This window comes from Odontesthes bonariensis, chromosome 21 (genome assembly GCF_027942865.1).
Source record: "Odontesthes bonariensis isolate fOdoBon6 chromosome 21, fOdoBon6.hap1, whole genome shotgun sequence".
NCBI lineage: Eukaryota > Metazoa > Chordata > Actinopteri > Atheriniformes > Atherinopsidae > Odontesthes > Odontesthes bonariensis.
Genome location: NC_134526.1, coordinates 22,244,561 through 22,268,386, shown reverse-complemented (window position 1 = coordinate 22,268,386; position 23,826 = coordinate 22,244,561). Strand labels below are relative to the sequence as shown.

The 23,826-nt window shown below is 41.1% G+C and overlaps 1 protein-coding gene across 1 annotated transcript; it reads left to right on the top strand.

Moving 5' to 3' along the window:
- The first annotated feature begins 1,882 nt into the window (after positions 1-1,882).
- On the top strand, positions 1,883-22,041 carry nptxra (neuronal pentraxin receptor a). The gene is made up of 5 exons (XM_075454394.1): positions 1,883-2,905; positions 16,069-16,351; positions 16,846-17,078; positions 18,982-19,161; positions 19,553-22,041. The coding sequence occupies exons 1-5, from the start codon at positions 2,204-2,206 to the stop codon at positions 19,781-19,783; spliced, it is 1,629 nt and encodes a 542-aa protein (XP_075310509.1). The 5' UTR covers positions 1,883-2,203; the 3' UTR covers positions 19,784-22,041.
- Positions 22,042-23,826: the final 1,785 nt, after the last annotated feature.

Here is a 23,826-nt window from a genome sequence, read left to right as displayed (position 1 = left end):
GTATTGGTGAGTGTTGATTGTGTGCTATTTCATTTAGACTGTCTAGGCAGGAAGTGGAGAAGCGCACTGAGAAATCTTCGGTTCCTGGGTTAATTGTTTACAGTTTATCAGAGTGCACACCCTGCTGGGAAAAGAGAAATCTGCACATGTGACACAATGGAAGGATTTACTGGAATAAAACAACACGAGTCACATTAATTTAGTCTCTATTTTTGTAAATTTTTCTCTCCTCTCGTAACTTATCATCTCAGAGGGCAGGTATTGTCTGATTATAGATGCTGGAAGGAATATTAGGAATATATCAGGTTGAGGTCTTGACCATTTCAACACCTTGATTCTTTTCTTTTTCAGTTGTTCTGTTGTAGATTTGCTGATTAATTTGGGATCCTTATGACCCTATTTTAACCCTTTCCAGACTGATGTGCAGCAACAATTGGTTCTCTTAAATCGTTGCTGATGTCTTTCCTCCTTGGCATTGTGTTAACACACGCCTGAATGCTCCAAACAAGCAAACTGACAAAAAGCGTCTGCTTTTATAAGGTTGCTCACACACTGCTTTTGCATTGTGGCTTATTTTTTTGCTAAATAAATAATAGCACAAATCGATGTTATTCGGCAATTCCGGTCAACTGCAAGACTGATCAAACAGCAACACCTGAGGGGATACACAGTAAGCACATCATTTAAACAGCGGTGTATGAAATAATGATACCAAAAAGTTTGACAAGTTTTTTCTTTGTTGAAGATAAAACACACTGAAAAGAGACTTAGAGACACAAAAGATGTAAAACAGACACATAATTTAGATTCGAAGAGTGCTTTTTGACTTCTCATGAACTAACAGATTCCAGAGTGGTTTACCTCCACAGGCCTGGTTTTACAACTCAGCTGGCGGAAAATTGAGCATTTTATAGTGCCGAGTCTTGATTCAATTCAAGAAGCCAATAACAAAAGGATGCAATACTTTGTTTTCTACATTTAAATACAAATGAGTGAAAATGAGAATTCAACTGCCACTCTCTTGCTCCCATCTTGCAGCCAGAGAGCTTGAGCTATTTCTGCTGAACACACAGATGTCCCATCCTTCCTCCCGCTTCCATTTTGAATGAGAGCTTTCAGCCCCTGTGGCTTTAAAAGGTCTTTGCCCAAATCCCACTTGTTACATGTACGAGAATGCAAATCACTTAGTCTCAGTTTTATATAAATGTAAGGTATATCTGCACTGGACAGGAACCCACCTGCCTTTGTCTTTTGGAATTATTTCCCTTCTTTTCTATTATCACACTGAAATGAACGTCTTCTCAGTCTAGTAGCAGGTGTTTATGACACACACACAGAAACGCACACACACACACACACCTTAGAGTTATCGTTCTCCTCTCTGCTGCTGTAGCTGTTCCACAGGGAGCCTTGACGCTGACTTATGGCTATCTACACATCACATTACACCACCTCATAATGTGCAGCTCAGCTTGGAAATATTAAATCAAGGGGAGGAAAAGCTCATTTCCTGGTGTACTGTGGGTTTTATGCATGCAGGACATGTCTGATTCGGTGTTGCATTTTCAGTGAGAGCAGGAGTAACAGGAAAAGTCTAAAAAAAAAGACGAATTTCTTCCTGTTTTACTTAAAATGCCTTCTCAGCACCTGCAGCAACATACAATCTGACGCGTTTGGCTGTGCCGGAAGACAGCGCAAAGATTCCATAAAAACAAGTTAGCTCCTGTAGAGTAGAAGGGGGATAAAATGTGTTGGATGTCACAGTGCAAGAAGCAGTCCTGCACAGCGATTTATTTTTTATTCCTTATGCCCTCCCCCCCTCCCACTCCGACTCAGTATTAATAAGATGGATTTTGCCTGAATAGGCGGACATGCGCGCTGAACAGCGGGAGGACGTGTAGCGCCTTCCCTCTGCTCCTGGTGTTTTGGGTTGTCTCAATGATCACTCAATTATGTTGCGGAACTCGCATTTCTTCATCGATTGCTCTAGCAGGGAGGAAGAAAAGTGAGGAGTCACCCCCACGCCCCCTCCAAATTTAGATGCTGATCAGTATTTTGATCAATAATTTCATACTTTGTTGTTTTTTGGGAGCTTTTTTAGTTTCTTCCAGATCAAGAGTGTTGGACTGTTATTAGATTTTTCTAATAATCGATCGTCCCCGCCGCCACCCTGAAGTTCATTGTTATTATCTTGGCCGCCGGGATGGTGGCCTTCATCGGAGCGGTTATCTGCATCATCGCGGCTGTCCACACAGGATCCTCCAAGGCTGCGGCGGCACAACAGCAGCCCTCAACCGACAACCACTCGCTGTATCCGGACGCGGCGGCGCAGACCCCCGCTGCGGGGGGCTCTGTGGCCCGGGTCGGATCTCTGGGCGCTCTCCATGGTTCTGAAACGCCCGATTCAGAGGCGCCTACTTTCAACGTCGGGCTCAGTGGGCTGGATGGGGTCACTGGACTCACTGGACACGACCCGACGGTCAGTCGACTCATCTGCACCCCGATCCCCGCCGGAGAGTGCAACCCGAGAAACTTTCAACAGCAAGCGGATGACCCGTCGCTCTACGCGGGGGAAGATTGGGGTTACCTCCGCACCACCGCGGAGGAGCTCCGGCAGACAGTTCTGCAGCAGAAGGATCAAATATTAACCGACCAGCGGACCATCAGAGAGCTGACGGGAAAACTATCGGAGTGTGAGAAAGGACTGGGCGGCAGAGCGGACAGACGCGCGGACGCTGCGGGGCTGCGAGGGGGCAAAGGTGCGGAGGACACGAATCTGGAGCGGATCATGGTGCGGGACAGCCCGGATTCGACGCCCGAAGGTGTCCATCTGCTCACCGTTCGAGCTGTGGATGAACTGGAGCAGGCTATCGCTCAGCTGAAAGACCGCATAGAGAGACTGGAGGTAAGTGGAGAGTGAAAAGCAAACCACAAACCACACAATCTACTCTCTGCAAACAACTGAGCAACACTTACATGTTTCATTAATCCCCAACATACTCATTAGTCCCATATAACATAACAGCTTGGAGACACACAACAGGAATCTGGAGACCTAAATAACCTTTATCAGAAGTGGGATTGGTCTTTTTCTTTTCTGTAGTAAATAGTTATTAGAATAACATCCGTGAATTTGTCCTCTTACCCTAAAAAACGATGTTTGGTTTTCTTGACACGAGTAGTTTATGAGCGCCAAGATTTTCATTTCTCAATGAGAGAAGGTGATTACCCCTCTTATTTCTCTCTGGGGGCTACTTACAATGCCCAGTCAATTTATGGATGATATGATTCAGATTAATGTCATCGCCACCTATATTCAAGACACATTTTAAATGTCAATCAGTGATGATGTCTCTATTTATATGTGAACTCATTGCGTTGGAAAGGTTGCCAGTTCCCTCGTGCCTGAATTAAATGTCAAATTCTAAGAAAGATGGAGTGAAGATGAGGAGTGGGGTGGTGGTGTGTGTGTGTAAGGGGGGTGGGGGGGTGGGGGGGGGGGGGGGGGGGGGGGGTACAGCAGAGTATGGAACATGCTCTGCTTGACCAGAATCAGATGATGTACAACCCCATTTTTGACTAAAGAAATATCATGTATAATTCATGAGGTGCCTATATTTGTTGTTGAGAGCACAGAGTGAATGTGCTCCTCTGCAGCGTTGTAGTCCTCACTCACTTTTATGTAGGACATGAGTGTGTGTGGGGGTCATTTCTTTAGTTTGATCCATTTTCTGTATTGTCACTGACACAAACAGGAAAGTGATGTCAGAATTTCAGTTTTGCACTTTTCAGGAATTAAGTACCCCCTGTGATGGCTCACACACAAAAGGTTTTCACTGATCTCGCAACATCAAAGCTGAGCAGTCAGCAGGATGTTGTTGTTTTCTTTACCTCATTCACGTATATATATTTTTTTCCTTTTGCAATCCAAGTCAGCCGTCAGCCATGTTTCCTCCAACAGGAGCTACTTGGCCTACTTCAGCAGCACATTGTGTGATGATGGGGTCAAACATTCCCAGTTTTCTTCTTGGATGTGGTTAGAAATAGCCATGTCAATTAATTAATTGATTAATTTCCACAGAAGTAAATTTTTTGTGCTACTGAACATGGCAATATCTTCATAGAAAAACACGGTGTCACACCTTTTCTTAAAGCAGTCGCATTTCGACTGTTCGCATTTAATGGGCATAAAGGCCTGCATTTTGAGGTGTTAGGGGGTGGCCAACCCCTATTTACCTTCATGTAAATACAAGCACCCTTAAACAAAAGCTGTTAACATCGGTGGATTGTGGAGGTTGAGGATCCGATGCAGAGCAGGAGGCAGATTGACATCTACATGAGGATCTTATTAAAAACAAAACCCAGGGGTGGTATGTGGCGTAGTGGGTTGAGCAGGCGCCCAATTTACAAGAGGCTATAGTCCTCGCTGCAGCTGGCCCCAGTTCAAGTCCCTCATCAGACATCCCTGTGCTGCGTGTTGTTCCCCTTCTCTCTGTCCCCCGCTTCCTTTCTCTCTCCATTGTCCTGTCCAATAAAGGCATAAAAGCTCCAAAAAATTATTTTAAAAAACCAACAAAAAAAAAAAAACATAAACTAACAAACAAAAGATTGGATAACTAGGACAGGATACTTGATTCAATTAAATTTTCAATTCATTTTTATTTATATAGCGCCAAATACAACAAATGTCATCTCAAGGCACTTAGATAGTAAGTCCAATTCAAGCCAATTGGAATTCAATTAATTATTAATAATCATAATTCATAAAATAATCCAATTCATTCATATAGAGCCAATTCAAAAACAATTTCCTAGCTAAGAAAACCAACAGATTGCACTGAAAACTTTTTGTTTTTCGGTCCAATCTCCCGGCCTGAGCGGCGTGCCTGAGGCGACTGTGGAGAGAAACGACTCCCTTTTAACAGGAAGAAACCTCTGGCAGAACCAGACTCAGGAAGGGTGGCCATCCGCCTCGACCAGCTGGGGTTTGAGAAGACAGAAAAGGGGGGGGGGGAGGGGGAGGGGGACAGGGGGCCACCGCGACGGCGGCACTGTAACATCATTCAAAGGATATCTGTTGGAACTGGGAAACACGAGTTAATGACCACAATAATGTCACATTTACATAAAGAGAGTAAAGTGAGGAAAGGTGTGTCAGATGAGGCCCCCCAGCAGTCTAGGCCTATAGCAGCTTAACTATGGGATGTTTCAGGATCACCTGAGCCATCCCTAACTATAAGCTTTATCAAAAAGGAAAGTTTTAAGCCTGGTCTTAAAAGTGGAAAGGGTGTCTGCTTCCCGGAAATTTACTGGCAGCTTATTCCACAATAGAGGGGCCTGATAACTGAAGGCTCTGCCTCCCATTCTACTTTTAGAAACTCTGGGAACCTCAAGTAAACCTGCAGTTTGGGAACGAAGTGCTCTGTTAGGAAAATATCTTACAATGAGATCTTTAAGATATGATGGAGTTCGGTCATTAAGAGCTTTATATGTAAGGAGAAGAATCTTAAATTCTATTCTGAATTTAACAGGGAGCCAATGAAGAGAAGCTAAAACTGGAGAAATATGATCTCTCCTGTTAGTTCTCGTCAAAACTCTGGCTGCAGCATTTTGGATCAACGGAAGGCTTTTCAGAGAATATGTGGGACAGCCCAATAATAAAGAATTACAGTAATCCAATCTTGAAGTAACAAATGCATGAATTAGTTTTTCTGCATCACTCTGAGACAGGATGTTCCTGATTTTAACAATATTACGAAGGTGAAAGAAGGCAGTCCTAGAAACCTGTTTTATATGCGAGTCAAATGATAAGTTCTGGTCAAAAATAACTCCAAGGTTCCTCACTGTAGAACTAGAAGCCAAGGAAATACCATCTAGAGTAACTATATAGCTAGACAATTTCTCCCTGAAACGCTCAGGTCCAAAGATAACGACTTCAGTTTTGTCTGAATTTAGCAGCAGACAGTTCTGAGTCATCCAGGTCTTTATGTCTTTAAGACATGCTTGTAGTCTGACCAACCTATTGGTTTCATCTGGTTTTATAGATAAGTACAGCTGAGTATCATCAGCATAGCAATGGAAATTTATGCCATGCTGTCTAATAATGTTACCTAATGGAAGCATGTATAAAGTGAAAAGAATTGGTCCAAGCACAGAACCCTGAGGAACTCCATGACTTACTCTGGTGTGTGAGGAAGATTCTTCATTTACAAGAACAAACTGAAATCTATCAGATAAATATGATTTAAACCAGCCTAATGCAGTTCCTTTAATCCCAATAACATGTTCAAGTCTGTGTAATAAGATACTGTGATCGACCGTATCAAATGCAGCACTGAGATCCAACAGGACAAGCACAGACACAAGTCCGCTATCAGAGGCTAAGAGGAGATCATTGGAAACTTTCAGCAGTGCAGTTTCTCTGCTATGGTGCACTCTGAATCCTGACTGAAACTCTTCAAACAGATTATTTCTGTGTAAATGATCACAAAGCTGAGCTGCAACTATTTTTTCAAGAACTTTAGACATAAAAGGGAGATTGGATATAGGTCTATAATGAGGCAGCACTTCTGAATCAAGAGTAGGTTTTTTAAGTAAAGGTTTAATTACAGCAACCTTAAAAGTCTGAGGTACATATCCTGTCAACAAAGACAGATTGATCAAATCCAATATGGAAGTGTCAATTAATGGGAAAACCTCCTTGAACAGTCTGGTTGGGATTGGGTCTAAAACACAAGTTGATGGTTTAGAAGAGACTATTGCTGTTGTTAGATCAGAGAGATCAACTGGGCAGAAGCCGTCTAAATACAAATCAGGTTCTAAAGATACTTCTAAAGCTGCTGTACTTGATGATACATCACTGATAATAGTGGGAAGGACTCCATCAATCTTCTCTCTGATAGAAACAATTTTATTAATAAAGAAGCTCATGAAATCATCACTGCTGAGAGTTAAAGGAATAACTGGCTCAGCAGAGCTCGGACTCTTAGTCAGACTGGCTACAGTGCTGAAAAGAAACCTGGGATTGTTCTTATTCTCTTTTATCAATGATGAATAATAAGCAGTTCTAGCTTTACGAAGGGATTTCTTATACATTGTTAAACTATCTTTCCAGACTAACTGAGACTCTTCTAAATTAGAGGAACGCCACTGTCTCTCCAGCTTTCTTGCAGTCTGCTTTAAAGCACGCAGCTGTGAATTATACCAAGGAGCCAACCTCTTCTGACTGATTACCTTCCTTTTCAGAGGGGCAACATTGTCCAGTGCTGTACGCATTGAAACTATAGTGCTGTCAACAAGAGAGTCAAGTGCTGCTGGAGTAAAGTTTAGGTAGTCGTCCTCGGTCATATCTGCACATGGCAGTGAAGAAAAGGATGATGGAATTAATTCTTTAAATCTGGTTACAGCATCCTCTGATAGACACCTTCTATACGTAAATTTCTTCTCAGAAACTGTATAGTCAAGTAATATAAACTCAAAGGTTATCAGAAAATGGTCAGATAAGACAGGGTTATGAGGGAACACTGTTAACTGTTCACTCTCAGTGCCATGAGTCAGCACAAGATCAAGGGTGTGATTAAGGCAGTGAGTCGGTCTGTGAACACTCTGAGAAAATCCAATAGAGTCCAATATAGAATTAAAGTTCATATTCAGGCTGTCATTTTCAACATCTACATGAATATTAAAGTCACCCACTACAATGACTTTATCTGTACTCAGCACTAACTGGGATAAAAACTCTGAGAATTCAGACAGAAACTCAGAATAAGGGCCAGGTGGACGATACACAACAACAAACACAAGAGGTTTCTGTGATTTCCACTTTGCGTGGGAAAAACTGAGAATAAGATATTCAAAAGAGCTAAAACTAATCTTGGGTCTGGGACTGATGAGTAACCCTGATCTGAAAATAGCTGCCACTCCTCCTCCTCTGCCTGTGGTTCGAGGAACGTGAACATTTAAACAGTCAGAGGGAGTTGCTTCATTAATGCTAACATGATCCTCCAGCTGCAGCCAGGTTTCTGTAAGACAAAATATATCAATATGATGATCACAAATCAACTCATTCACTAACAGAGACTTCGAAAGGAGAGATCTGATATTCAGCAAACCACATTTAATAGTTTGATGTTTTTGTTTAGTTAAAGTTTTTGTTTTAATAATTTCTTTTTGCACAAGAGGATTTGCTCCTTTTGTGTTAATTGATTGGGTGGGTAGCAGTAGGTGGGAAGCTGCAGAGAAGTGTGTAAGACTACAACTCTGCAACTCTGCATCCTGGTCTGAGCCCTGGGTTGTCATGTTTTAGGGTGGCAAATAAATTCGTCCATATTTCTAGAAATGAGAGCTGCTCCTTCCAAAGTGGGATGGATGCCGTCTCTCCTCATCAGACCAGGTTTTCTCCAGAAAGATTGCCAATTATCTATGTAGCCCACGTTGTTTGCTGGACACCATCTAGACAACCAGCGATTGTAGGACGACATGCGGCTAAACATGTCATCACTGGTCAGATTTGGCAGGGGTCCAGAGAAAACTACGGAGTCCGACATTGTTTTGGCAAAATAACACACCGATGCAACATTAATTTTAGTGACCTCCGATTGGCGTAACCGGGTGTCATTAACGCCGACGTGAATAACTATTTTACCATATTTACGTTTATCCTTAGCCAGCAGTTTTAAATAGGATTCTATGTCGCCCGCTCTGGCCCCTGGAATGCATTTGACTATGGCCGCTGGTGTCTCTAATGCCACGTTTCTGACTATAGAGCTGCCAATTACCAGGGTTTTGTCCTCAGCGGGTGTGTCGCTGAGTGGGGAAAATCTGTTTGAAGCGTGGACAGGTCGATGGTGAACAAAGGGCTTGACTTTAGAGCTATGCCTCTTCCTGACAGTCACCCAGCCACGATGTAATCCTGGCTGCTCAGGTTCTGCTAGGGGGAGGCTAATGGAGCTAGCTACGCTAGGTGGCTCCACACTGGCAAAAGGGGCCTGGCTCGCTATCGGTTGATTTTCAACAGTGCAGAGCCGAGCTTCCAATTCAGATATCCTCGCCTCCAAAACTACCAAAAGACTACATTTGTTACATGTACCATTATCGCTAAAGGAGGCAGAGGAGTAACTAAACATCTGACACACGGAGCAGGTGAAAGCAGGAGAAGGAGGAAGAGTAGCCATGCTATGCTAGAGAACCAGACACACCGCTAAAAAGTGAGAATAAAGATTAAAGATCTGTAGGAGTGTGTTAGAACAGAACGGTAAGCTATAGAGTTTAACTATCCAAAATTGTGTAAGTTATAGATCGAAATAAAGTGATTATCAGTACTCCAAGCGGAGCAAGAAATTCCACAGTGCACAAGCAAGGTAACAGGAAGTGATGCAACACGTCTTACCGCAAAGCGTCACAGCGTTATTATCACACACATACAATAGAGAGATAGAGAGAGAAATATTCGAAAGGATCTGACAAAGCACAACTGAAAACCAGAGCTATATGCACCGAGCATAATCAACAAATGAACAACAGCCTTTTTCTGCCTTATGTTAAAGTCACCTTTATTATCAGCTCAGCTTCCTCTTTTGTCACTATTTGATACAAAACACTGCATATAGACTCACTACTGAGATAAAAAGGCAAAAACACATCACATCCTTCAGCTGGTTCACGCTTAGATTTCATATTTATTCTAAAATCTTACTGAACGCCTTCAAAGCTTTAAATGGCCTTGTCTCAAAATATGTCAGGCAGTTCCTCTCATAGAGACCCTTTAGCAATGCTTGATACATTTATCTCGTACTTAATTATTGTGTTTTTGTGGAAATCCATTGGACTGTGACTCACCTTATCCCTTCTTGTTTAAGGTACTTTGTAAAATTGTTAATAAAAGTGCTCTACAAATAATACTTTCCCAGAGTTTTCATGCTTTCATATGATTTTCTACACTTTTATTTCATTTTTCAAACATTGCTGCCACCAGCTCAGCTAATTTTCCCCTTCTTCCTCATCTTCACATTTCTCTAAATCTTCATCCATTTGAATCCTGTCATGGTATCACTATTCTCTCAGAGTAGACTCTCAGTCTGCCTCCCTTCTCTCTCCTAGTAATTTGTTCGTGGCCGATGCCGTCGATCCTCTCGTTTTCCGTTTCCACACACATCTGAGCACCTCGCCTGCCAGCTATGTCTGCCCACTTTCTGCCCTCGGCCCATCTACCTGATAACAAGCAGAGAGCGTAATGCTATGCTCTGGTGGTTTGCTTTGCAGCTGCACACGAAAAATGGGAATAGTGCACGGGGAGAAACTGTGGCACACGCACACACACAAGTAGTTCACTCATATGTCCGCGCACAGCTAACACACACATGCATACACACTTAATTTTTTCACCACTAGTCATTAGGCTGGTGAGAGGTTAGCATCCAATATGAAATGTAACAGCCTTTTCCTGCAAGCTTTACTTTCAATGGGCATGCAGACGTGGATATAAATAATGTTATAATTCATGCCTAGAATATTGATTTCTCATGCTTACCAGCTGTGGATACTTGGACACGTGTATCATAACTACAGGTTTCTCTATCGAGCATTTTGATTCAGTCATATGAAAATACATCGTTTATAAAGATTCAAGATGCGTGAGGGAGTCTGTCTCTATGTTATTAAGTAATCTGCATTATAATGTGACAAAGTTGGACATGCAACATACTTCTACTTTGCTTCTTGAAAATAAGTGAACATAAACAAGACTGAAAATGACGAAAGTTCTTAAAAATCAATCACCTTCAAACTTTTTAAATGGGGCAAAACTCAGAGACGGGGAACTGGCAAAATACAGGATCCAAAAACAGAGAGTGTGAAAAAAATCCAAAAGTGAGCGACAGGTCAAAAGTCACAAACAAGGAACAAACGCATAGACTCACAAGGGTGACGCAAAGAACAATCTGCTGGAAAGTAATAATAACAAAGAACTGGCAGAGAACATCAGAAACCAATGAGTATGTATACAAAGTGAGGAAAGACTGAACACAATCAGCTGTGGATTACATGAACAGAACAGTGGAGGGAATCAGCTAAATCAGGTGAGGAACAAGCACAGGAAGCAAAGGAAACGAGAAGTAAAACGTCTCGTTGTTTAGAGTCAATGCAAAAAAAAGGGGATGAAAATCTATTTGAAATGAGAGAAAAACTCTTTCAAGATCAAATAAAACTGAAACTATGGCATGCATGCCATTTCTGCTCGATGCCATATCAAATTTAGTGCTCTGGAAACAACTCAACTGGCAAATCAGTTAAAAAGGAACAAGTCTGTACTGTACCAAAGTTGCAAAAGAACATTATAAAGTAGCTCTGCGTTCATGACTCTAATGTAGGTAGTCAGCCATGAATAACTCCCTGACCCTTCCTCTTTCTGGCCAGCTTCTGCCATCCAAATAATATAACAGTAATTATAATATTAGATCAACTAGAGATATATATGTTTATCACTATTATTGTTTTATTATTACTGTTGTTTATTATTGTTTATCATTGGTGTCTTGTGTGTGGGAGGGGCATGTTAGTGGTGGGCGGGGCATGATTGGAACTTGAAAGAACTTATTGTGGGTGGAGCTTGATGATGTCACTGCAGAACTTCAGAGTATTAGAATTCCATACCGGACCAGAATTTATCGACTTCAGCCAAGTGCAGACAAGTACGATCAATTGGAGAATTACAGTCAGAGAAATACAGTCTATGACAGTGAACGACAAGTCTTAAAAAGGCAACGAAATCCGAAAGGAAACCGCTTGACAACAAGCAGCTACAAGTTTCCACCTTGAGCTAAAATTTAACAAAGCTTACCCAACTGTTATTGCAATGTCACTGCAAAACAGCTGGGGACGTGTGAACATCCCTACCCAGGGTGTTCAAAACTTTGTTAGGCAGCTCAATGACACCAAAAGAGCCAATGAAGCCTTAGAGCACCAAAATAAAAACCTCCGAGAATTCATCGGTGGTTTGAGGAGTCACATCGAGGACCTGAAGGCTGACAAGAAACAGCTCAATCAGACCATCGAATACAAAGCCCAGACCGAAAAACAACTCGTATTCGAAGTCTACATGCTCAGGGACGGCATGAAAATCATGGAAGAGGAACAAAAGTACTTCCAGGAAGAAAAGACCAAGATGGAGATGATAAAGAGGAAGGTGTGGGACACACAGAAAAGGCTGGACGAAGAAAGAATGAAAATGAAGCTTGATTTTCAGAAGGCGAGAAAAAAAATGCTGGATGAAACCAGAAGAGTGAAAGAGACCATCGCTGAGGTGGAAAAAGAAAGAGAAGATCTGGCAACACAGAGGAAAGATTTAGAAGAAGCTTGGAGGGAAGTAAAAGATGAGAAGAAGAAGATGGAGGAGGAAAAAAGACAACACGGGCAGGATTTGCAAAGGCTAGAAGAGGCCACCTTAAAGTTGAGGAAAGAGAGTGAAACCCTGGAAGAGCTAAAGAGAGAGATGAAATGTCAGAAGCAAAATCTGGACGCAGAAAAGAAGGATTTAGAAGAGAAGAAAGCAAAAGTGGAGGAGGAAAAAAGAGAGGTAGAGGAAGAGAAGAAGAGCTTTGAACAAGAGAAGACACAACTGCAGAAAGACAGAAAAGATCTGGAGCTGGAAATACAGCAGCTGGAAGAGGACAAAAGAGAGTTTGAGGAAAAGACAAAGGAAATGGAGGATGTTCTTCATCCATCAATTGGCACTTTTCAAGAAGACCAATTTGATGCATATGAAGATCAAACATCCCTCCATCCCTCCACTGACGCTTCATGCACATATTTTCAGCCATTTGACTATCCTGAAAATATTGAACATGATGCTTATTCATCCCTGCAACTCTCCTCTGACCCTACCGACTTCTATGAGCCCGAACTCCTCGGATATTCAGTACCGTCCCTCCACCTGCCTGAAGATCCCTCAACTTTGGGAATCTATGCTTCACCAGCAATAGATTATTCTTCAGACTTTTATATGCATGGGACCTATTCTCCCTTTTATCCATCTGAGGAACCTTCTCCTTTCTTTGTATGCATGAATCCACCCATGCATACACCATATTATGTATAGATTACTATACATAACTTTCTATTTCTATTATCTATATATATTATCATTATTTTAAAACTATTAATTGAATTATTTTTGTAATATTTATATTTATATGTATTATTATATTTATTGCTATATTTTTATATAAATTATTTTTTATACAAATTATTTTTATATAAATTATTTTTATACAAATTATTTTTATACAAAAATGTAAAAAACTAAATAATTCTAAACATAAATAAATAATAAGAATCATATTTCTGCTTATGTGTCTTTGTCTGATATTAAAATGTCAAGTGCTTCACTCTGGTTGCTGAATGTTGTTGTAATGGGGCAAAGTTTTGAAAAAGACTGAAGCTCTACAGTGTTTCGATATGGAATGGATCACTTTATGTGGAATATATACATTTTAAGCCAGTAACAATTAGAAATATAGATATATAGGTTCCAGGAACAGGCAAAAAAAATCTTAAAAAACCTTTAAAAGTTTTGGGGAAAAAAACAGTAAGCATACATTTACAGGTGATCTCACATTTAATCAGCAACATGACTGTGTTAAAAGACCATCCCAGAGAGGTGGCATCTGCTCAAATAGTTGGAAGAAAATGATCCTCCGTAGTCTTCTCTGAAACATTTTCACTTGATCTGGATGGAAAACGTCATGGAACAATGTGGAAGACGTTTTTGAGGAAAATACGACCACGTCTCCACAAGAAGCTGAACACTGAGCTGTGATGTGGGTCTGCAGCAGTGTGCCGTTATCTGTTTAAAACATGCTCAACAAGAAGATGCATCAAGTGTTCTGCATAATACATACATATCACATTGTTTAAGTGATGCTATGTTATATATTTAAGTTGCCAACTCCAAAAAAAATAAAAATAAAGACGGTAAAGAAAATTCTCACATTTATCTCACAAATCCAAGATATTTTAAGGTTTGTCTCATCACATGCGGCCGTGGCTCAGTGGTTAGAGTGGGTCGTCCAATAACCGGAAGGTTTGCGGTTTGATTCCCACTCTCACCATTCAAAAGATTGGTGACCTGACAGCGGGGGGGGGTGGGAGTCCAGCTCCTTGCCACGGCTGAGGTGCACTTGAGCACCTTACCCCCATGCTCCAGTGTGTATGGCATCTGTGACCCTGTTCATGTGTGCGTTCAACAGGTGCCAACCTGGATGGGTTAAATGCAGAGGAGTCATTTTGTGCATTTACGTGACAATAAATCTGTTTTGTTGAATTTTTCAATTCTCAATCATTCTGCATTTTAAAACAACAACAATTGTGTTAAAAAGTTGATTTCAACATGTGATGGTAGATGTGTTTTGTTCCAAAAGTATCATTTAAAGGCTGAGTTACCGAGTTGCAAAAATGGGCAGTAAATCTTCAAATTTTCAACATCAATTCAAATCAAATCAAATCAAATTTATTTGTATAGCACATTTCATGTACAAAACAATTCAAAGTGCTTCACATAAAGTATAAGCATTGCAGCAGGGAGTGGAAGAAGCATTAAAAATACATAAAAGAATATAAAGAGAAACAACTAAAATAATTTAAATGAATTTAAAAACAAGCAACAGTCCAGATAAATGAAAAGATATCGTGCAGATTTCATGCATAGACACATGAGAAAAGAAATGTTTTTAACCTGGATTTAAAAATGTCTACATTTGGTGAAAGTTTAATCTCCACTGGCAGTTTGTTCCACTTGTTTGCAGCATAACATAATTTAAATGTGTTTACATGTGTTTACATGTAACCAAGGAAAGCAGCAAAATGGCGTTCATGGATGACAGTCAATTCTTTTCACAAAAGAATGACTTTTTACACAAGAGTGTAGTAACAGCAGTTAGTATCAGCAGAATATCCACAGGGGATAGCATGCATCTGATATGGAAAAAGCTCAATACCGGGAATCTAAAAAGAAGCCTAACTCCACCTTTCACATCAACATTTTCTCATCAATAAACCGATTTCCCTCCCGTTCTTGTATGCTAGGACAAGGACAATAGTTCAATAAGATATTCACTTAGTCAAGTTGTAGGTCTAACCGTAGTGTGACTTAACTGTGCCCTTAAACGCAGTGTTTAAGTGTGGGAGTAGTTGATGTGATCCATGGTTGAAAACAAGAGGTTTGGACCCAAAAGCAAACCAGCCTGCTGCAGCCTGGTGTCAAATTACTCCAACATTTATACTCTCAGTCAAACTGGCCAAGGCGCTCAGTGCGTGCTCCCCAGTTCCTTTACAGCCTCTGACCCAGAAATAGCAGAAGAAGTACTCAGAAGAAGAAGAAGACCGTAACAACAGTGAATTTCTGACAACAGGATGGCAGGATGTATTCATTTTTGGATTATGAAGTGACAATATTAATGTTGTGTCAGGTGAAAGATTTAAATCAACATGGTCCCAATTTCCCTCTAGCAAAACTGTTTGTCAAGAGTTTTGGTCTGTGGCATGTAGGTCAGTTGGAAAAGGACAAGCTGAGAGGGGGCAAATCGCTTCTTGTCATAGCAGAATTGGACACACCTCAGTCAATAAATCTATTACATCCCCATGCTTGTTTACTGGAACAAGTACATTCGTCCAATCAAATGGCCAAGTCGAGCAGTAACCACAGCTCCACTAAACTGTGCAGGTAAACATACGGTTCCCAAACAAATTACTTTAACGAAAAGCAACTAAACCATAAAATGAACTAAACCATAAAGTGAAACCACAAATCAACCCATTTATTCAACTAACCTGAGGCGTAATGTCATGTTTCAAATAGATGAGTTATTTTTAGGCTCCTTCAACTTTGCTGTACATATACATTTTACTCAGAATCTCCGAGAACCTCTCAAAATCTATGGCTGATAATCGATGATGTGTCATACCATGCTCATTTTCTGCTGTCAACATGTGAATAAATCCTAAAGCCGTTGAGTGGAGAGTCTCAGAAGTCCAAACTCTGATCCAGTTTTCGTCCACTGTCTCGCTCCTCTGCAGTCAGACATCGGCCCATTTCCCCACAACCGGACAGACGGCAACATCTCAGAGGTGCCGAGGGAAGACGACGTGTCTGGGGGCCCAGAAAGGTCAGCTGGTCCCGGGCACAGAGCTGATGCTGACAGACCCTGGAGGATTGAGGACTTGGAGGGGGAGCTCGGGAGGAAGGTGGAGCTGCTGGAGAAAGAGAGAAAAGCCCTCAGGCTGGAAACAGAGAAACACAGACAGGAAATCGATCACGGCATCAATAAACTACATTACAGAATATCGGGCCTGGAGGAAGGTAAAGCATCCAAGAAAAAAAATAAGAATCCACAGAATGCGTGCTTGTTTGTGTGTGGACATTTTTGAATGCGGAAATCAAGCTGTGATGATAAAGAAGAGCAAAATGAGGGTTGAAGTGCTGATTTGAGGAGCTGATTATCATACAATGGTGTAAGTCGCTAATGATGAGAAATAATCTGGCATGAAAATGACCTCGGAGATTAAATTTTCATTTGATTTTAATCAAATCAAGCCACAAGGTTTCCGTATTATGAATAAATAATGCTTGAAGGGGGGGAAAAAAACACATCAGAAAGACTGTGAGATTCACGCTCTGCTTGATATAATATAACACATAAGATTTTCTGTGAGGAGGATGAAAATATGAAAGCAGAACATCTATTTGATCTTTTTTCTCTTCTCGCCAAATAACTGTAAACGACTTAACGAACATATCTTTGCATTTTGTCCCACTTTTCTCCTCATTCGTACTAAACTTCAACGGTATTGCAGGGCATTCTTTCCCAGAGGGCTACAGACTGTCCTTCCCAGTACGGACAAACTACATGTTTGCTCTGGTGAAACACTCTATCCCAAAGCTGCGGGCCTTCACCGCCTGCCTGTGGCTGCGGCCCGCGGGGGTCGGCATCGGCACTCCGCTGTCCTACGCCGTTCCTGAACAGCCAAACGAACTGGTGCTCCTGCAAGGTCTGCACACTCCCGTTGAGCTCCTCATCAATGATAAGGTACTGCACGAACCTGCAGCTGCGGGACATCTACTGCACACACGTCCGTAGCATCCCATTCGCAATTCAGATCCGACTTTGAATTACTCCCTAATCATAGACTTGAAATGTCCATTTCTCAATGCCATCCTCTCTGATTTTCATAGGCACATCATAAAGAGGGCTTGTTTCACAGAACTTATGAGAAAAGTCCTGTAACAAATGTCATGTTTAGGTTTGTGATGGAAATTTTTAAATCTGTGTTTGTGTGGAACTTTCTTAAAACCTGTTCTCACCAGATCCCGGATGCTAATTTCATATGACCTGTAAAGAATGTCCGCGTAAAATAACAGGCAGCTGACATGCCAGGACTTTCATGCTATTTCACAGCTCACTTTATTGTAATTAAGTCAACAAAACATTACTGTATTTAAAGGGATAGTTCGCCTCTTTTGACATGAAGTTGTATGACATCCCATATTAGCAATATCATTTATTAAATTTGACTTACCCCCCGCTGCGTCCTGTGAGCCGAGTTCCGGCCTCGTTTTGGTGCTGACGAAGGTAGTCCGGCTAGTTGGCTGGGGCTTAAAAAATAAAACAATATGCGTTCAAAAGAGTAATACATTTGCATCACAAAATCGTTCATCCAGAAAAAGTCAGACCTCAAGCATCGCTTGGCGCTATTTTCTCTCTACGTTTGTAACACTACGGGCTGTGTAAACCGTGCAGACCGAAGTGCAGACGAGCAGTAAACACCGTAACAGGTGTGGCTGAACGTATTGATATGAAGGTAGAGAAAAATAGTGCCAACCGATTGTGAGGTCTGACTTTTTCCAGATGAACGATTTTGTGATGCAAATGTATTATTCTTTTGAACAAATATTATTTTGAGAACCAAAACGCTTTATTTTTTAAGCCCCAGCCAACTAGGACTACCTTCATCAACACCAAAACGAGGCTGGAACTCGGCTCACAGGACGTAGCAGGGGGTAAGTCAAATTTAATAAAAGATATTGCTAATATGGGATGTCATTCAGCTTCATGTCAAAAGAGGCAAACTATCCCTTTAACTGAGGAATAACAGATGGTGTAACATAGTTAGCTAGCTAACAGTCAAGACCACTGCTTTGTCTAGTGATGAGGATTCCAAAGCTTAGGTTTTCAAATCATTAACATCATTAATATTACTAAACTTTATTATTTTCATATTACTCTGTAGCTAGTATGATGATCACAGGAGTGATCACAGGGTCAAGGTGGATGTTTATTTGTCAATAAATACTGTTTTATGCTGATAGATTACAGTCATCTACTGTTACTTGTTCATTGATGGCATTATACACTGTTTAAAACCCACTGTGAGTTTACATCTATTTCTATCATAAGAAGGTCACCATTCTTTCTTCTGTAGGGTATGTTAAAAAGGTGATGGCTTATAACCTCAATTAGAACTTCTCATTTCTGTTTCTGTTCTCATTTCTAAGAGGAAGAAGTGCTCCGCATTTGCATGACATTAGGCAGAAAACATCAAATGAAAAGACCAATTTATCAGACAAGCTAAATAGCCTTGTTCCCGTGTCTAAATTAAAGATTAAAGTGCCACCTTGACGGCATTACAGGATTATGTCAAGCCGTGCTATGGCTTTTGGTATAATTCAGTGAAATCATTATGGTAATCGACGCCTTGGAGGTAGCAGAATATCTTTAGGGAAGAGGATGTTTGGGCCTTGAAGACTCAGAGAAATAAAGATATCAAAGACACACCAAATGTATTGCGATGCGGCTCCAACTCATTTGTATCATGCTTATGCAATTTCACTCCTCGTTTCCCTGATGACTTGTTTCATCTGTAAATGTGTGGAAATCAGGACAGCCGCACAACTGCTTCATCCTAATTTCACTTTTGCTCTCAAATTCCTAGGTGGCACAGCTGCCTCTGAACCTTTCCCGAGGCAGCTGGCAACACATTTGTGTGAGCTGGACCCAGAAGGGTGGAGCGTGGCAGGCCTACCAAGGGGGGAAGCTAAGGGGGGAGGGCCGAGGACTGGCTGCCGGACATCACATCAGACCTGGAGGCGTGCTTGTACTGGGGCAAGAGCAGGTGAGAAAAAGAAGAATGACTTTAAGAAGAACTTTTTGACTGATTAGAGATAATTAAGTTCTGGCAGTTTACTCCAAAAATAAACCTTGTGGTGACAAGTGCAATGTGTGTATGTTGGTCATAAGCGGCAAGGATGATTGCCAAGGGAACCATCATCCAGAGCCAGAAAAACCCTTCGCATATGGTTGCTCTGCTTTGTTGGCTCATTCTCAACCTGCTCCCCTTTCACTGAATCTCACATCAAGTCCTCTTGCCTTTGGCAGCAAAGCAGTTACAGCTGAGCCTGTGTATATATATATATATATATATAGGCAAATATATATATATGTGAAGTTAAAATGCCTATTTTTGAATAATTCAATCATCTAACAGTTGCCTCATTCCTCTCCAGGACTCCCTGGGTGGAGGTTTTGACTCATCCCAGGCATTTGTTGGAGAAATGTCCCAGGTGGGTCTTTGGGACAGAGTCCTGTCATCGAGCCAGGTGGCCACCTCGGCTCGATGCGGCAGAATAACCCAGGGCAGTGTGGCGCCCTGGTCCGAGAACGGGATTGAAACATACGGCGGAGCAACGAAAGACCCGGGGGAGCCTTGTAGTAAGCACAATGGGAGCTCTCAGTGACTGATCGAGGACGGATTTAAAAGAAGATTCCATCGTCCCGGTTTTAACACTGATTTGCCACGTTTAAAACAAACAAAAAAAGGACTGAGTTATGAGGTGACAGGTGTGCGGAAGCATAAAGAATAATGGTTAATATATTTATTTGACGTGACGAGTGGCTTTGCCATTATTTCACCACACTGCTAACAATCCAGCTGATGCAAATAAGCACGTCTCCTGGGAAAATTTGCATTGCAGTCTCCATCAAAATGATTTAATCTCCGTTGCAAATGCCATTTTACTGACACCAGTACAAGATAAAATTTACTCATAAGTATGATTAAAGCATCCTATTAAAGAGTTGCATTTGGTGTCCTTCAAAGTAAAAGAGCCTTGTGATTAAGTGTTGTAAGACTTAAATTGCATCAGATTGCAGTGTGATTTTTCTTCTGCTCTCCAAGCAGACCAGTTCAAACGAGAACACATCAAACGCACATTTGAGAAGACGAGCCAAACGTGTAAACTCCTGCTCGCCACAGACTGAAAGCAAATATGCTAACAATGACTTAACCCCTTTTCACACAGTTCATCTCAAGGAAGGACTGACGCTCCTTTACTCAGCATCATGTCCTGTGTAATTGCGCAGAGGTAAAATGGGGGTCACACACCTCTGAGCCGGCAACATAGGCAGTCAAGCAAAGCAGTCTGTGTGTACAATGGCAAACCTGCACTGCAGAACACTTTGCTCTGACCAACAATGTTGTCACTTAGATGAAGTGGTGTCGAGCCAGTTCTGTTTCGTCTGTGTGGATTTGAGAAACAAAGGCAGCCTAACAAGGATGTCTTATTTGCACGAGTACGGCCCTACCACTGTGTGAAAAGGGCTAAAGTGGTGCTTAGCTAATGACAGTGATGTGCAGCTGATAGGTCACTATTTAATCATTAAAAGGGATTTTTTTAAAATCTTTTTTAAATGGGGTTTTGTGAGATACTTATGAGCGGCCTGTGTCTTACCTGCAGCAGACAACATTGAGACTACTCGGCTTGGAGAAGCTGCTATGGGGGAGCTAAGCCATGGGGTACTCAGAGGCCAAAAGCCATACCCAAACCTCAAAGATTTCACAGTGGTTCAAGCAAATGCTGCATATTTAGAATTTTACGCCGTGTTACTCTTGCATAGGAAAGTTGTTTACTTTGTCATTATTTCTTCAACCGAGGAGCTGTACAGTGGCTGCCCGACACATCCAGCCACTGATAAGCCCAGTCCGTTGGTCTTGTCAGACTTGCAGGATAGAATACTGCTGAGCATTACTTTTGCAAAGATCTAAAAGATAGTAAGTGTTTATGGTCCTCTGGGCTTTCCATTAATTTTTACTGTCTGGTTGCAAGCATTTTGAGATTAGAACACAGCTGATCAGCAGCAGGATGTTATACAACCAGAGTGCGTGCAATGATGCACAGTAAAACCTTCTTTTTACTGCAAAAGTAGAATGTATAAAATGCACTTTTATAGAGCATGACTCGAACCTTGATTAGTTTGTGAGTCTTAAGCTCGTTCAGATGGAAATAATTTGCTCTTCTGTTTCTCCCCTGTAAAATGATCAATTCTTGTTCTAAGTTTTGAGTGAAACAATATTATAATGAGATTAGCTGTTTCTTCAGCTCTGTCAGCAAATCAGTAAAAAGTTATAAAGGAAAAGCATCAAATGTAGACTTGAGACTACAAGCCATGAACTGAATCTTCTGCTAGCTACGGGATAAATAGCGTATATGCTAGCAACGATGTAGTTCTATTTAGCTAATACGATTTAATGTACAGCTAGCTAACAGGCCATTATCTAATCCTTAAGGAAATTACTAAAAATATTGGGAAACTCTTTCTTGCATCTCCAATAAAAATGAGCGCATCAGCAGTAGCTGACAACAATTACCTAGCTTAGTAAATTGTTTCCAGGCCCTGACAAAGCAGGAGAAAAGTGGCTTTGCTAATCTGAATCGTAACAAAATGAACACACTGTCTTTAAAATGCATCTCAGTGCCCCTCAGATTATTCAGTACTGTTTGTCATGAGTTCAGTAGTACTTTTAAGTTTGTTTCGTCCAAGTTTAGCCAGCCAGTAGAAGCACAGTCCCAAAGTTACCAGCACAGGAGCTATTGGATTATGATGGTTTCTGCTTTTGCAGGAAGTATGTAATTTCCAAAAATGTTGAATTTTTCATTTAAACTGTTGGGATCAGGGGAGACAATTCCATTAAAAAAAAAAAAAAAAAAAAAAAAAACACATAATAACATTGTTTCCTTCCTTTGTTGAGACAGCCAAGTTGGACTAAATTCAATCAGTTGTTCTCAGCCTATTTCAGCGTCACAAAGCTGAAAGCTAAATATGAAAGGCAAAGAGTTGAACCAGGGCAACCGAAATCCCTCCATGTATGGAGGAGGGTCGGAGTGGAATTAATTAAGGGCTGTGACAGCCTTAGAATTTGGAGTCAAGGTAAGGTGATGAAAACAGCTGCAGAGAGCAGGGTGAGAATATTAAGTAGTCGATGGCAAGCCAAGGAGTAGATGATGAAAGAGAAAGGAAAGGGGGGAAAAAAGACGACATCACTTGCTGTGAGTAAAGTTACATTGTTTTCACCTCTGCATGATGTAATCTTACACGTTTAATGTCTTGCCACTGCAGCGTGTTTCTCACAAGTGTCACAAAAGAGGTGCCAGGTGGCTGTCTTTGTGTTTGTCTCTGAGAGTTTCTTTTCTTCCTTCCTCTGAAATTTCAGAACTACTGAACAAATGAAAAACGAGTGGGGAAAGTCCCACCTCCTGAGAAAACTGCTTCCACTTGCAGAATATTTCTCTTTTTTTTGGTGCATTAACTCATAACTTGTTCAAAATATGTCTAATCAAAGAATTCTAACATTTGGTTTAGTTTTAAAGTTTATCTTCACGTTGAGTGAATCAGACGTGTTAAATGCATCAAACATGCATTAGGACAACTATGTGGCCACTCCCAAAAGTGGTGTGAAAGATGAACAACCTGTAGTCTCCAACTCATTCAACCTTAATGCACTTCATGCAGGAGTTATAACACACCATGCTGATCTCCTACAGAACTTTAATAATCATTCCAAGCCGTTGTGTCAGACCTGCTGGTAAAACACAAATTGTTCATTTCTAAAAAGCTGTTTCTCTGTTGCATAAAATGATCCATGGTGGAAAGTGCCTGTCGGGGGTGTTTGTACCCATGTAAACAAATCATCCACTTTATTCTACCGACGGAAAAATTGTCACCGCAAGATATTTTGAACTAATTCAGCATCTGTGAATTCTATGGTAAGGCTTTAAGATTAGGGAGGTTAAGTAACAAATTTGAGTTTGCTGACGCATTACTTGAAACTTCTGCATAGTGCCGCAAAAAAAACTGATGCTACATCAGGTCAAAAATCCTCTTGTCGAGCCTAATAGTGTCTTCGATGATGCCTCTCGGTCTACAGCGTGTTATTGTGTTTCATGCTTGGTGTCGGCTCAACTTTTCGGGGCTCTTTGATAGTAGTGTGTCATTATTATGTTTGTGGGTACGGGAACGAAAAAAACTTACCGAACACCTTCTTTTTTTTTTTTTTCACTGTATGCATTGGTATCTGTCTGTTTTCATGCAGTTGGTAGTTGAATTATTATATGTCGACGTCTTGTATGGTGTTGTATTGTTCTGCACGCGCTGTGTAAAAATGTCAACTCTTTATTAAAGTTCTAATTTTCAGAAGGAAATACTGCGATCGTTTTCTTAGCCTCTGCAACAATTTCACAAGCGAGTCCGAAAAAGGAAGTCTGACGACGATTCAGTGGGCTCCCCATTCATGCAAGGATGTGCACACAGGTGCAAAAGTGCAAACTCATACATGGATCTAGCCAGACTAACGTAAATTATTTTATATATATAGATATATATTCTAATATTCTAATATTCTTCCCTCAACCCACTTCATTTCCACTGCAGGAAACATGGGGCTGAACAGAGTACAGGGGGAGAAACCTAATTTCAGGTTTAATCTTTAAGTTGAACCAATTCA